Here is a 15,283-nt window from a genome sequence, read left to right on the forward strand (position 1 = left end):
CCCCCCCTGTGAAAAGTTGATTCATTTTGTGCAGTGCAGCTTTTTAATTTATCATTATACAGAACCACCTTTGAATACAATCGAAAAATGGCACTAGAGAAAACAGGGGAAAGAAAAGATTTTGACACTCTGAAAGGTTACATCAAGTTTGTCTAAAAGCTCACTCGCTGTTTTTGATTAGCCATTGAAGGGTCATGTTTTCTCAAGATTTTTGAAGAGAAAAAAAAAATAGAATAGAAGGTTTTGGGGTGAGGGAGGGAGTTTATGTACAAGAAATTAAATATTCATTGTTGTTGTGCGTTATGAGAATGAATGTCTTTGCTCCGGGAGTAGCTAACTGTATTTAAAGTTCTTCAACTTACAGTGCAGTTAAATGGTACATATACACAGTCGAACCTGTGTAAGACGGCCACCCATTGTCAAGGAGAAAAGTGGTCATGTATAAGACAGGTGGTCATGTATAAGACAGGTGGCCGTCTTAGGCAGGACTGATCAAGATGAAGAAAACAAACCTTTCCTTTCTGAGGTCCCAACCGAAGATAGCCGCATTGTTGTTGTTGTTGTCCCCCCCCGCCCCTATTGAAGGTAATTTTGTTGCCATGGGAACTATGGAGCCAGACATCAGCCTGTGGGATCTTGATGTCGTCGACTCTCTAGAGCCAGTCAGTATCTTGGAGGGGGTCAAACCTATCAAGAAGAAGAAAAAGATGAAAAAGGTATTTATGTTGGTTGTGTTTTGTTTTGTTTTTGTTTTTTTTAAACTCTCATTAATTACTGCTGGTGTTCAGTTATGAACGATGCTGGTCATTGTCATATTTGTGGATTTCGTATTGTCAGTTTATTAAGTGGACACCACTTTACTTTTAATTACAATCTTGCTCATGCATTGTGAACAAGTTATGGGGTCCAGAATTTTTTTCTTTTATATTATATATATTCTTATCATTCAAAACTCATACATAGCCAAATTCATACCTATGACAAAACCATTTCAGGGTCTCACCAATTTTGCTAGGTGTGTGTGTGTGAAAGACTAGTAATGTTGCAGGAAGTTGAAGGATAGCAGCAGTGATAGGTCCTACTTTTTTTTCTTTTCCTCTTGTGTTCCTGTCTGTTTGCATTACTTTTACCAGGCACTAAATAACCGTTATTGTGTCAGTGTGCTTCTTTTTCGATGGCCGAGTAGAAGACTCCGACTGACACCATTATTTCTTACGTAATTTAGCGGCGTTTATCGGAGGCGTGCACCCACGCATTGATTTACTCCTAGAAACAAATTGCTGTTTTAATTGGGCACTCTCTTCTGGGTAACTGTTGAGATGGTCTCAGACGTGTTCAACATTTTTTTTTCTTTGCCGTTCCAGAAAGAAACTCTAAGCACAGGACACTCGGACGCTGTACTGGACCTGTCGTGGAACAGACACGTCAGGTTAGTGGTTGTTTGTTTGTGTTAGTGTTTTACCACGCTCGCAATTGCATAAGGTCATATGAGCGCGCGGGACACACCTTATATTTTCAGTTGGTAGGAAATTTTTTGAATTTTGCCCGGGTGGCGGCCGAAGCCTACTCATATCGATTTTAGACCACCAAGGGATCTTTAACATGCGCAACTTGCACACGGGCCCTCTGAGATTTTTCGCCCTTGTCCGAGAAGGGTAGGTGTTGATCTTTACTACCAGAAGATCAGGGGTGTGGCTGAAAGACAGCAGTAAGAAGAAGCCAAGGAGTAGCAGTAGAAAGGCTGTAGAAAGAATCAGGAGCCAAGAGGAGGGGGGCAAAGGAGATGAGGGAGTGGGGGCAGAAAGAGGAGACGAAAGCAGACGACAGAACATTGCTAAAGAGCAGGAAAGGAGGTGAAAGGAGACAAAATTTAGAGAAGAAAATTTTACGGTCACTACCCGGACTCGAACCCCGGACCTTTGAATGAGAGGCCAACACCTTAACATCGAGGCCACGAGAGCCCCCTAGGTTGGTGGTTGCTGGTCAACTCCCTTAGCCCTTGTCTACCCCCCCCCCCCCCCTGTGAAAAGTTGATTCATTTTGTGCAGTGCAGCTTTTTAATTTATCATTATACAGAACCACCTTTGAATACAATCGAAAAATGGCACTAGAGAAAACAGGGGAAAGAAAAGATTTTGACACTCTGAAAGGTTACATCAAGTTTGTCTAAAAGCTCACTCGCTGTTTTTGATTAGCCATTGAAGGGTCATGTTTTCTCAAGATTTTTGAAGAGAAAAAAAAAATAGAATAGAAGGTTTTGGGGTGAGGGAGGGAGTTTATGTACAAGAAATTAAATATTCATTGTTGTTGTGCGTTATGAGAATGAATGTCTTTGCTCCGGGAGTAGCTAACTGTATTTAAAGTTCTTCAACTTACAGTGCAGTTAAATGGTACATATACACAGTCGAACCTGTGTAAGACGGCCACCCATTGTCAAGGAGAAAAGTGGCCGTCTTAGGCAGGACTGATCAAGATGAAGAAAACAAACCTTTCCTTTCTGAGGTCCCAACCGAAGATAGCCGCATTGTTGTTGTTGTTGTTGTTGTTGTTGTTGTTGTTTTCGCTGAGTTTTCTTCTGTTTTTTTCTTTTGTTGCTGCTTTTGTCACGGGCGACAATAAAACGAAATGTGTCGGACAAGGAGGACCGAGTGCTATGGTAAAACAAGCTCATGGGTCGCCACCACTCGGAGAACGAGCGACGCTTCTGTCACAAGTTCATGTTGATGTCCATTGTTACTTTGTTACAGACTGGGTAAACAGTGACCACTTATCTCACTTACGATTTGTGTATGAGTTCTGAGCGGGGCTTATGGGTTATGAGGGATCACATGCTTACCTCACCAGCAGCTGAAAATTTGTTACCTATTGGTCAACAGTCGGAAGGGCCAACACAACATGATCGGTTGGAGGAACTACCTAGCAACAACGACAGGTGATTGGATTATGACGGCTCGCCCACAACGCCAAGGGCCAATGCACAATTTATGACAAAACAGAATGGAGTCACTAAGGTGGCCATCTAAGACAGGTGTTATTGCTTGGTGTGATAAGGGTTGTGTGTTAAAATATGGTGGCCGCGTTTGACAGGTGCCCGTTTTACACAGTTAACTTATAGAAAAAATGTAAGGGGAGAAATGGAAAGTGGCCGTTTGTACAGATGGCCGTCTTATAGAGGTGGCCGTCAGGGCAGGTTCAACTGGTTATGCTCATTTTATTTACATATAACATAGACTATCCCTTGTCTGAAAGGCAGCCAAGTGCTCTTTTTGAAAGTTCTCTGAACATTTATACCGATTAGCTAATAGAGTGACTTTATTTTTTGGGCAGGAATTAATTTTTATTTTTTCGTGGACGCTGGCCTAATGAGCTTACTCATTTCTAACTAAAATGTATTAGAACTGCTAAGGGAACTTTAATGAACAATACTTCGATATATGGGACCTCCAAAAATTTTTCATCCTTATCTGAGAAGACAAGGTGCTCGATCCTACTTAAGCTATGATTTTGGGGGGGGGGTTTGAAAAAAAGGAAGGAAAAAAATGATATTGATGGGGATCGAACTCTGGACCTCTGTGGTGACAGGCAGACACCCTACCAGTTAAGCTACTGAGTCCCCTATAACAAATTTCTAGTTATGAGAACAGTACTTTGCCTGTGCCATAATTCAACCCAGTTTTTACCAGGGTTCCTGCAGCCTCCTTGAATTCAAGGAGTCCTTGAAAACTCCTTGTATTTGAGGAACCTCCTTGAAAAATCCTTGAATCTTGTCGGATTGGACACGAACAAAATTTTTTAATTGAATTTTTGTTTCCTGTATTACTGCTCTTGGTGCGCCGTCGAAAACTGCATGAATTTCTTGACCAAATCTCCTTGAATTTCAAAAATTTCTCCTTAAAGTCTCTTTGAATTTGGTGGGGAGCTCATGGCAGGAACCCTGACTTTCCCCGTGACTGTGGAGCGGCAAATTTATCGAACCACGTGATTCTTGTTTCAGGAATGTTCTGGCCAGTGCCTCCGCCGACCAGACAGTCCGTCTGTGGGACCTGGCCGAGGGGAAGACGGCCTCCACGCTGACTCACCATTCTCAGCAGGTAGGTGGTTGGCGAGTGCTCTGGTGTGATATGCTTCTTCTTCCCTTCTAGCAAACGTCTATCGTTTTTATCTCCCCTCCTTCTTTTTTGTGTTTGTTACTCTTGTAACACCTCTAATCTTTGGCACTTATATATGTTATTGTGTTGCAAATGCCGTAAAACTCTTACTGACTAAAACAAAATTTTCAGCAGGTAGCCAGGCCTCCTAGAGTGACTTCTCCATAAGCTGTGCAGACGGCTTTTTCTGGGTGGTTGGCGGGTGCGCTAATGTGGTTTGTTCTTTTTTTCTCCCATCAAACATCTATCGGCCTTATCTCTCCTTTTTTGGTGTGTTACTCTCTGGTAGTGACACCTAATCATGAGCACTTCAATGCGCTATTTGTGTTGTGAGTGCAGTATGACTCTTACCAAAACTAAATATTAAAAGGCATGATTTTTTTCCGAGCACAGAAGGTTCGACTGGTGTGCTGTGGTGTCATCTGTGATGAATATCCCATTTAAGAAAAAAAAAATGTAAGTGTTTTACGGCGCTCGCAACTGCCTACGGTCATATGAGCGCGCAGGACACATTACACTTTTTCAGTTGGTAGGGAATTTTGAATTTTGCCCGGGTGGCGGCCGAAGCCTACTCTTGTTGATTTTAGACCACCAAGGGATCTTTAACATTCACAACTTGCACACGCGCCCTCTGAGTTTTTTTGCCCTTGTCCGAGAAGGCTAGGTGTAGATCTTTCCTACCAGAAGATCAGGGGTGTTGCTGAAAGACAGCAGTAAGAAGGAGTTAAGGAGTAGCAGTAGAAAGAGTCAAGAGCCCAGAGGAGGGGGCAAAGGAGGTGAGGGGTTGGGGGCAGAAAGAGGAGACGAAAGCAGACGACAGAACAATGCTAGAGAGCAGGAATGGAGGTGAAAGGAGACAATTTTTTTAAAAGAAATATTTTTCTGTCGCTACCAGGATTAGAACTCGGGACCTTTGAATAAGAGGTCAACATCTTAACCTCTAGGCCACAAGAGCCCCATTATCCCATTTTAAAAATTCTTCCTTGTTTCCTTGTTGGTCTTGTTCCTGCTCTTGACCTTAGAACCTTAAGTATCAGTGGGTTGTTTTGGGGGGGGGGGGTAAATATTTTTTTTCCTATCTAATCTATGGGTGTAATGAATTCTCTATTCAAGGTTCAGTGTGTTGCGTGGCATCCTGTGGAGTCTCAGTCCCTGCTCACTGGATCTTTTGACAAGTAAGATATTTCTTTGTTGCTTGTGCTGATGACCAAATGTGTAGCCTCTTTCTTACTCGCTCTCTTTATCTCTCGCTCTCTCTTGCTTTCTCTATCTCTCTCTTGCTCTCTCCCTCTCCCCCTCTTTCTCCTTTTCTCGTTATTGCTGTTTTACCTTAGTTGAACAGTAGTCCCCAAGTATGCGTGTTTGTTCATGTCAAAGTAAGGTCTTGGCATCTGTTCTCATGAGCACTGTACTGTATGCAAGCAAGACCAGGACAATGTATTCACCGTGGGTGGTTGGCAGGTGCTCTGCTATGGTTTGCTCCTTCAAACATCTATCGTCCTAATCTCTCCTCCTCCTCCTTCTTTTTTGTGATTGTTTCTCTCTAGCTTACTTTACTTGTTTATTTTTTCCTTCCTCTGGTATCCTTAGGATGTCGAGGGGTTCTCTCTAGCAACACCTCTAATCTTCGGCGCTTATATAATGTAATTGTTGCAAATGCTGTATAACGCTAACTGAAACACAATGTATTCCCCTGTGACCTGGCCCCTGGTATCTGCAGCGACGGAACTGTTCCTCCTACTTCTGACAGTAAATGAGATCTGTCTGTCCAAAGACGTGACTCACCCCCTGCTGTACCTTTTGCAATTTGGACCTATGTTTTCTGGATTAAAATTTTTATTTATATATATATACTGTAGTCTCCGCCTAAGATCCCGGTGCTCAGGAGCAAGGAAATGCGGGATCTTAGGCGAACCGGGATCTTAACCGACGAACCCAGGGAAAAATCTATGGTGACTCATATTAAGGCTCACGATAATAATAATAGATAGCATTTGTATAGCGCATATCCCCGCTCAACAGCAGGCTCTATGCGCTTTACACTATAAATCCATAAAATGGTCTCCCTCCACTCTAAAATGAACTGACGTGACCGCTTTGTGGGTTTATGACGTATGGCGAGCAAAGAGTGGTTAACCTTGATAACCTGACCAGACCATCAATGATTTATTTATAGAGGCACCAGCCATCCTTGTCCAGGTGCTGTTTTAGCCTCAGACCTTGATAACCTATCACAGTGCTTAGTGGCATGAGGTATGCCATTTTCACTTATTATCCTATCATGAGTCTCAAGATGTACGCTTATCCAGTTGCCCCTCCCCTTTACCTGTCAAAAATTTATAGCTCCCCCCAACCGCCTTTGTCATTACACACCATTACGTTGTGAATACACCAATTAAAATTCAGTCTGTCTCGCAAATTCGGGAGTAGAGACAACTGTAGCAATGGTCGGGGAAGAGTTCACGGTTCGATGTGATCCCGCCTTGAGGGAACGTGTAGGCCCTACCCACCCAGCGTGTGATGTAAATTTAGGGGGAGAGCTCAGGTGTGAGTGCGGTTGCGTGGGGAAAACAACTGTGTAGGTCAGTTTACATCCCGGTGTGATCCCGTCTGGGGCAAACATTGTATCGCTTCATCGAGTTTTACAACGTGTATGTGATCATATTCACGATAGCGGCTGATACTGATCTTTGACGCGACGGACAGTTTATTGATCTCAAACTTTTCACTCTTAGTTGATCGGCTATGCCTGCCCGCGGTTTTTGTTCCGCAAATTATGATCTGAAATGCGGGATCTTAGCCGAATGTCGACCTTCAGAGTGAATCAGAGCGGGATCTTAGGGGTGACTTTTGTATAGTAAAAATTCTGTTTTCTTAAAACAGCGGGATCTTAAGCGAACCGGGATCGTAAGCGGTGGGATCTTAGGCGGAGACTACTGTATATATATAACTTTTTTGTGTTTACGGGTTGTTTCTAATCTTTATAATATTCCTGCCCATGAATGTTGGACACCTGATTTCTAGTTCTTGTCATGCATTTTCAACCATATGAAAACTTTTTTTCCTATCTTTGGGTTTAGCGAAAAAGATTCAAACCTGAGTCTTGGGTTTTCAGTTCTGTGGTAACTTAACTGTTCCCAAATATATGTATAAGTTTTGTAAATAAATGTGGAATTTCGAATTTCTCCGGGGGAAAAGGCCCCTTTTTTTAACCCTTTTTTTTTTTTTTTTTTTTTTTTTTTTTTCCCTTTTGTTTCTGGGGAAACCCCCCCCCCCGGGTTTGCCTTTGGGACCCCCCGGGGGGGGGGAAAGCCTGGCAATTGGAGGGGGAAGGGGGGGGGGCCTGGGGGGCCCCTTCCCCCCCTTTTCATTTTTGGGGGGGCCCCAAAAAAAAAAAACCCCCCCCCCCCCCCCCCCCCCCCAGCAGTGCTCCGGGCTAAAGTGTCTTTAGCCCATTCCCAAGGGGGGGGGGGGGGGGGGTATTAACATGTTCTTATGCACAGTAGAATTGTAAATGGGCTGACTTATCAATGTCATGCAACATACTGTGCCGAAACAACATAGGGGGAATTGCTGCTTTTTCTTTCCTCATTCTAACTATCGTCGTTTTTCCTTTTCTTCTTTTGTATGTTTGTCACTCTCTTGTGAATTGCTATTTCCGGGGTGCCTTGAAACAGGAGAGGTGAGCAGAGTAAGCCTGATTCCCCGTTTGGACTTCTCTGTTGACATCCACCGCTTAGTGCTCATATGACCTTATGCAGTTGCGAGCACCGTAAAAACCTTACTAAAACTAAAACTCTGTGGTGTGGCAAGTAGGCACCCTGTCGTTGCACACAAAAAACATGGGTTTGATTCCTCAGCAGTGTTGGGAGAATTTTTATTAAGTATCTTGACCTTTCTATTAGGTCATTGTTTGTATCCCTCTGCTCCCTACCAAAACTGAAAATACTGTATTGTCAGTATATGGTATCTATTGTTATATATATCTGTGCCATTTCCCATCCCCTAGATAGTTTTGTATTATATCTATGTATCTTTGCCCCCCAAATATTTTTGTATCTTCTATATATATCTCAGTGTCTCTTTTCCCAGACATTATTGTATCAATATCTGTATCAGACCATCCCCCTAGCCATAATCTCTCTATCTGTGTGGGTGGTTGGCGGGTGCTGTGGTGTGGTCTGCTTCTTCTTTCCTATCAAACATCTATCGTCCTTATCTCCCCCTTTTCTATTTTATCTTTGTTACTCTCTTGTAACACCTCTAATCTTCTGGCGCTCATATTCATATGACCTTATGCAGTTGCGAGCGCTGTAAAACCTCTACTAAAGCTAAACTCTGTGTGTGTCTTTCCTTCTCCCCCCCCCCCCCCCCCTCTTCACACACACACAATAATTGCATAGAATTTTTATGTGTGTCTTCCCATCCCATAGACCTGATTGTATGATTGTGGGTTCGAATCCCGTTAAGGACCCGACGTTGTGTCCTTGGGAAAGGCACTTTACACGAATTTTCCTCACTTCACCCAGGTGGGAATGGGTACCGGGCTATAGACAGCGAAAGATCTTGTCAGTTTGTTAGTGTTTGAGCGCTTAATCGGCTGCTTGCACTGTATGCTTCCCGGGAAGCTGAGAATGTTTCGGAGTGTTCTTTGGTCTGCTGGGGTAATAATATAGTGTAAAGCGCATAGAGCCTGCTGTTGAGCGGGGATATGCGCTATACAAATGCTATCTATTATTATCTATTATTATTATTAAATCTATGTTCTGTGTGCAATATAAATTGTATATATTTATATGTCAATACCCCCCACCCCTCCAAACATTTTTGTATAGAATATAGAATGTAGAATCTGTGTCTTACCATCCCTTCTAAGACATAATTTTCCACGCGCTCATCATATGACCTCATGCAGTTGCGAGCTCTGTAAAACTCTTATTAAACTAAACTAAACGACGTAATAATTTGTATATCCCCATCTGTGTGTGTCCTCAGGCCAGCACAGACCAAGGCAACCTGTACTGCGTCGACATCCGGCAAGACAAACCCGTGTACACACTGTCGGCCCACGAGCAGGCGGTGACAGGTGAGAGAGAACTTGTCTTGGTGCAGCGTAAGCTGGCGCCAGTTTCCCGCCGGCATATTGTTCCTATTGATGTTTCCAATTCAGCCAGTCTTTTGCCCTTTGGTCCAACATGCCATCACTTGAGCCGGTTCCCGTGTATTTACTGGACTCACTTTTTCGATCGATGTCATCTTAGTGCAGCGTTAGCTGGCACGATTTTCCCGCCGGCTTATTGTTCCTTAGTTTCTTTTGATATTTCCAATTCAGCCAGTTTTTCGCCCTTTGGTCCTACGTGCCATCACTTGAGCCAGTTCCTGTGTATGTATACGGGATTCACTTTAATGATCGATATCTCCAGTGTATTTTGGTTAAAAGCTGCGGGAAACAGCGAGCCAACAGTTGACTCGCTTGTTTCGTTTCATTAAAAATTCATTGAAGTTACGTGTGATACTTTTTTAGCTGTAATAGACGAAGTTAGTCACCGCTGCACTGCGATAGATGGTTTTATTACAAATTGGGTGCAAAACAAAATTGCGTAACCCCCAGACATCGCCTTTTCAAAATATTGATAAAATAAAAACTATTTGGACAAATTAGATGCCGTTCTCTTTTTCTGTGAGAGCATTTCTTTCTTTTGTTGCATTTAAACAAAATTATGATTGCTTTCACAGTCATTTGTGGTTAACAATTCAATATACCCCAAAACTGTCTGGCTGCAATGGTTGTTGGATGTAAAAATAGCTCAGGCTCAAGTGAGTGAAAGACAGAAATAATAATGATAATTGCATTTATATATATATAGGGGAATATCCATGCTCTATGCTCTAAACAACTATTGTTACCCCAGCAGACCCTAGAACATTCAGAAACATTCTCGGTTTCTCGGGGAGCATGCAGTACCAGCAGCTGATTAAGTGCCTGAACAGTAACCTTCTGTGCTGAAGTACAGGATTCTAAATGGCATAATTCCATACCTGTTTCTTTGCATTTATTTTGAAATTTTGCCTGTTATCTTTAAACATTGCTGAACATGCCCTTAGGCCTGTTCTATGGTGTGACTTCTTTGAACTCAATCCCATGTAAACGTCCCATTGTTGCATAGCAGCTTCTCTTTCACTGCCTGGGTCAGGTTTCTGTCTGCTGACATTTTCGTTTCTCTGCATAGGTACAACAGAAACTAGGTTACAGACTTTTGAACATATTGGTTCTTTAGAAATCAAACACCAATGACAAAGAAATAGAGATTAGAAATAGAAGTAAACTTTAGTGAGTCATTCTTTACCAACCAGAAAATGGGGACAGGAGTAGACAGCTCTTTGAAATAAAAGTTCAGTAGTCTATAATAATCTTTTGTAGTTTTTTTACAGTTTTTTTTAATTGGTGTTTTTATATTGTTTGGTTGCTCTTGTAAACGTTATATTTAAAAATTGTTCAATTTCATGGGAAATTATAACTCTTTTCTTTGGGGAGGGGGGTCTTATCAGACTAAGGCCTTAGCCTTAAGTGGGATTGAGTGAAGCAAGCGGCTTAATGCAATGAATCCTTTACTGGAGAAAAAGAACATTTGGTTGCACCGTAAGTGTAATAAATATGGCTTGACTTACCCCTCATTTGACTCACATATGTTATGGCGTGGTTGTAGTGAGTTTGAATTGTACCGGGATCCAAAGTGAGACTCATTCATCATTGTTGCATATCTGGATTGGAAACCCTAGTTTTGACTTGAGCTGTTCTTTTCATTCTTTAACTTTTGAGAAGTGAGCAACTGAAAGGCTCTGCTGTGTTTTTTTGTTCCTATTGCCTGGCAAGATCTGACCTTGAGCAGCTGACCATGCCTTAAATGTCGACTTGAATGATTCACTTTTTGTTAAGCATATTATGGTTAGTGTTGGGGCTCTGGTATGGTCTGCACCTGTGGATATATTTCAGTGCTGCCTTTGCTTGCTGCAAGTAGGCCTACAAAGGAATGAACCCTCTCTTGTGTTCAGCGGGAACCTTCACATGGTGACATGGTGCGTTTTGAGGCAAACTATTATTATTATTATTATTATTATTATTGTTGTTGTTGTTTGCTACATCTATTGTGTTCCCCACTCCCATCAGGTTTGAGCTTCAGCTCTCAGATCCCCGGTCTTGTTGTGACAACCTCGCCAGACAAGCATTTCAAGGTGTGGGACGTACAAGGGAACAAGCCCTCTCTTGTGCTCAGCAGGAAACTTCACATGGTACGTTTTATCTCAGCAACATCTAATCTACTACTTTTAGAAGGCATGCTGCTTCGGGGGTTGAAAGAGATACAACATCCCTGCTGACAAAGACACTACGATAAAAACCTCCCCACATGGGAATCAAACTCACATCTTCTGTATGTGTCAGCGACGAGCCTTATCATCACGCCACAGACAACAATGTTTTCTGTCTACTCTTTGTGCAGTTTATTTGGAATAGGAAATTCCCATTGATTTACTTTTTCTGTTCATTTTATGCTTCCTTGTTGGTTTTACAGCTTGGACATTTTATATGTTGAGTCTACAACTCCATGGTTTCCTTAGTAAAATCGTTTTGAATGTGGTTCTGACCCCTTGTTTATCGTTTTCTCATTGGAGTTTGATGAGATGGATGAAGTTTCCAAAAATGGAATTTTTTAAAAATGATGTGCTGAAAGTTTTGAAAGTACAGGATGTCTCAGAATGATTGGTCATAGAGCATTAATTGCTCTGTTTCTTACTGGCCTCAACATGCAATTGATTTTTTTGAAGAGTTTATACTTTTGATGAAAAAGGGGAAGGTTGGACCCATGCTCAAGTTTTCAATATATGGTTGTACTGTGATGTAGCTATTTGGCCTCCCTCAACCCACCACCACAACCAACACACATGCACACGCGCATACACACCTAAATAAACACACAAACAAGCACACACACAAACACACTATTTATTATTTGATAGAGAGCAGTGTTTCATGTGAAATGTTCCATTGATATCTTCAGGACATACTCCACTGTGTGTCCTGTAACCCCGATGAGCCGTTTGTGTTTGCCGTGGGTGCCAATAAGGACTTCAAGGTCTGGGACATCCGAGAGAGTGCGGCTGGTGAGTTTCTCCCCTTTGAACATTTCTGCAAAGAGGTTATACATAATATATATAATATATACAGTCAAACCTGTGTAAGACGGCCACCCATTGTCGAGGAGAAAAGTGGCCGTATAAGACAGGTGGCCGTCTTAGGCAGGACTGGTCAAGATGAAGAAAACAAACCATTCCAGTCTGAGGTCTTAATCGAAAGTAGCCGTTTTGTTGTTGTTGTTGGTTTGTATTTTGTGTTATTTTTATTTTGTTGATGATTTTGCGCAAGGGTAACAATAAAACGAAACGTATCAGACGAGGAAAACCGAGTGCCATTTTAAAATGAACACATAGGTCGCCACCACTCGGAGAACGAGCGACGACGTCAATTGTTGCTTTGTTACAGACTGGGTAACAGTGACCACTCATCTCACTTACGATTTGTGTATGAATTCTGGGCGGGGCTTATGGGTTATGAGGGATCACACGCTTACCTCACCAGCAGCTGAAAATTGGTACCTATTGGTCAACAGCCTACGCAACATGATCAGTTGGAGGGACTACCTAGCAACAACGACAGGTGATTGGATTATGACGGCTCGCCCTCAACGCCAGGGGCCAATGCACAATTTATGACAAAACAGAATATATATATAACACTAGAGCTCGCGGCAGTGAGGTCAGATATGAGGGCCTTCTTACCTTCATCGACCCCCCCCCCCCCCCCCCCCCCCCATTTACATGAACAATCCGAGCCCCCATCCCTCTCCCCACAAGCTCTTGTTATATTAACCACCATCCTGCCCCCATATTCCAGTGCAAGCTTGTAGATTTCCTCCTAAAACTGCCGAGACGCCTCCACGTGAGTCTCGAAAAGCACTCACCCATCTGTTGAAGTGCACATGCCTTGCCCTTAAGGTTCAGCATCCCAGAGCGGGCACACGCAGCCCCCGTTCATTTGCGTGGGGGACATCACTGTTACAAACTCTACTGCTAAATATAACCTCTTTGGCTTTTCTGATAGTTGTTTCATACCTGGTTTTTTTTTGGGGGGGGGGGGGGGGGGGTGTTACAATTTCAGACCTGCCAAGTTACTCTGATAAAATCAGAGCCCTCTGATTTTTCTCGTGCTTGTTGAAGAAACCTGAACAGATTTGTAGAAGATCAAATTTTTTTCATGGAATTGGATTTCCACCCGTCATACACAATTTATCATAAAAGAGTAGGTAGCGTAAACACAGCTTCGAGGGCACTCACAGCCTTCCGAGCACGTGGTTTCAGTGAAATCTGGGTCTGTTACTGCGCTCTTTCGCTATCAAACATCAAATGCTGTGCACCTTATAAAAGTTCAGCTTTTTCTCGTTACAATGGTGTTAGTTGTATATATATCCGATTATTAGGAGCTGGAGAATCGCTGCAGAAAGCGAAGCCCCTCGCGGTCGGAATGCATGGTCTGCTGGTTAGAAAATTAACATGCGTGCATTCAAATGCTTCGCGGAAAGATTGATGATTAAATACCGTCTTTTCATTGGTGAAAAACTGTAGAGCTTTTATAGGGCTTTCCTGCGGTATATTTTTGGCCTTTGGTGTTTAAATAGAAAGCCTTTAAAAATACCGTCTAAGTTTTCGAAGATCATTTTTCACACAAAATATGTAAAATACCAGCTCAAAAAGATTACCATTAGAAAGATCAGTTTCTCTTTCTCTTGGAATAAAATAATCAGCTCAGAATTGTTTTGCCTCAATCCTTCCGCGAAGTTCGGAAAGCATGTGACCCCCCCACACGGGGAGCACTCGGTACCCTACAGTATAGAGCCGATTCACTCGCAGCGGGTGCGGCACTGGCCGGTTCAACGCTTTGTGTTTTTGTCATAATTACGACAGATCATCGTGTTTGCGGCGATAAAATACTGATTTGTATTGATCTCACACTCTTGAAAAGAATTAGGCTCGTGGAGATGTTTGGTGCACCTGGTACTCTTTTATTGTCTGTAAAAACATGGGGCTGCAGCCAGTTGGCGACTTCAGCAAATTTGATCATATTTAAAACAGCTACCATTTTCTTAAAAGTTGACGGAGAGGTTAAAGAATGGTATCAAAATTCTCAGGAGATGTAGGCCTTTCATATGGAACAGATAAATTTGGCATACAGCTACTTTGAACATTTAGTTTCTGGTACCTAAAAAGAGGTAAAAATACACTGGTTTATTATCTTCGTGACTTATGGTAAATTATGCGAGAATACACGTTTGTGCATTTATTTGTCTGTCTTTGTTTTGGGTTTGTTTTTTTAACCTCTGAAAATACACATTTGTGTCACAACGCGGTGGAATCAGGCGCTCATCAATTTTTGAGCATGTGAACTTATTGGTATCAACTGAAAGCTTGTTCATTTGCCTCGCTTTCGGTGAAAAAATACTGATTGATCTTGAATAGAAGTCTAGATGTTTGCTATTGAAGAACATGTGTGTCGCCTGGTTTCAGAGGTAAATTTGCGAGAAAATGGCCCCCAAAGTTGGGTAACTTCCATTGTTTTAGAGTCCTTGGAAACTGAAAAACTTACAATTTTTGTGTTCTTTAATCAATGTGTTTCAGTAAAAGCCACACAGCAAAGTATTCTTAAAGGGAAATAAAAGGTGTTGAACCAAAAAACGAAAAATAGATAAAAAATTGTCAAAGAGGAAGAAAAATAGTTTTCTTCAATTTCATTACTTTGACGAGCGCCTAATTTCACCACTTGCCTCACATTTATTTATTGCATGTATTTGTTTCTTTTGAACCAAAAAATGATCTTCACTCAAAGGCTCGAATTTGTAGATCTTGTCTTATCAAAAAGAATTTGAAAATAAAGCCAAAAATCATGGCAAAAGTAGGCTACTGGTGATCTTGGTCATATAGGAACAAACACGTGCGTGCACACAAGTTCCAACGTGTCTTTCATCACTTGAGTAGGTCTATCCTGGCTTCTGATGGTACAAGTGCAAGCCTACAAAAACATACTA

At 42.2% G+C, this 15,283-nt stretch overlaps 1 protein-coding gene across 1 annotated transcript in view; it reads left to right on the plus strand.

Annotated features, from left to right (window-relative positions):
* LOC101845431 (periodic tryptophan protein 1 homolog) overlaps positions 1-15,283 on the plus strand; it is a 25,918-nt gene that overhangs the window by 9,221 nt on the left and 1,414 nt on the right. The window contains exons 7-13 of the mRNA XM_013088569.2: positions 586-716; positions 1,365-1,429; positions 3,995-4,091; positions 5,262-5,323; positions 9,104-9,234; positions 11,317-11,438; positions 12,206-12,308. Of these exons, the coding sequence (XP_012944023.1) occupies positions 586-716; positions 1,365-1,429; positions 3,995-4,091; positions 5,262-5,323; positions 9,104-9,234; positions 11,317-11,438; positions 12,206-12,308 (711 nt within the window). The remainder of the gene's footprint in view (positions 1-585; positions 717-1,364; positions 1,430-3,994; positions 4,092-5,261; positions 5,324-9,103; positions 9,235-11,316; positions 11,439-12,205; positions 12,309-15,283) is intronic.

This window comes from Aplysia californica, unplaced genomic scaffold (assembly GCF_000002075.1).
Source record: "Aplysia californica isolate F4 #8 unplaced genomic scaffold, AplCal3.0 scaffold00766, whole genome shotgun sequence".
Taxonomy (NCBI): Eukaryota; Metazoa; Mollusca; class Gastropoda; order Aplysiida; family Aplysiidae; genus Aplysia; species Aplysia californica.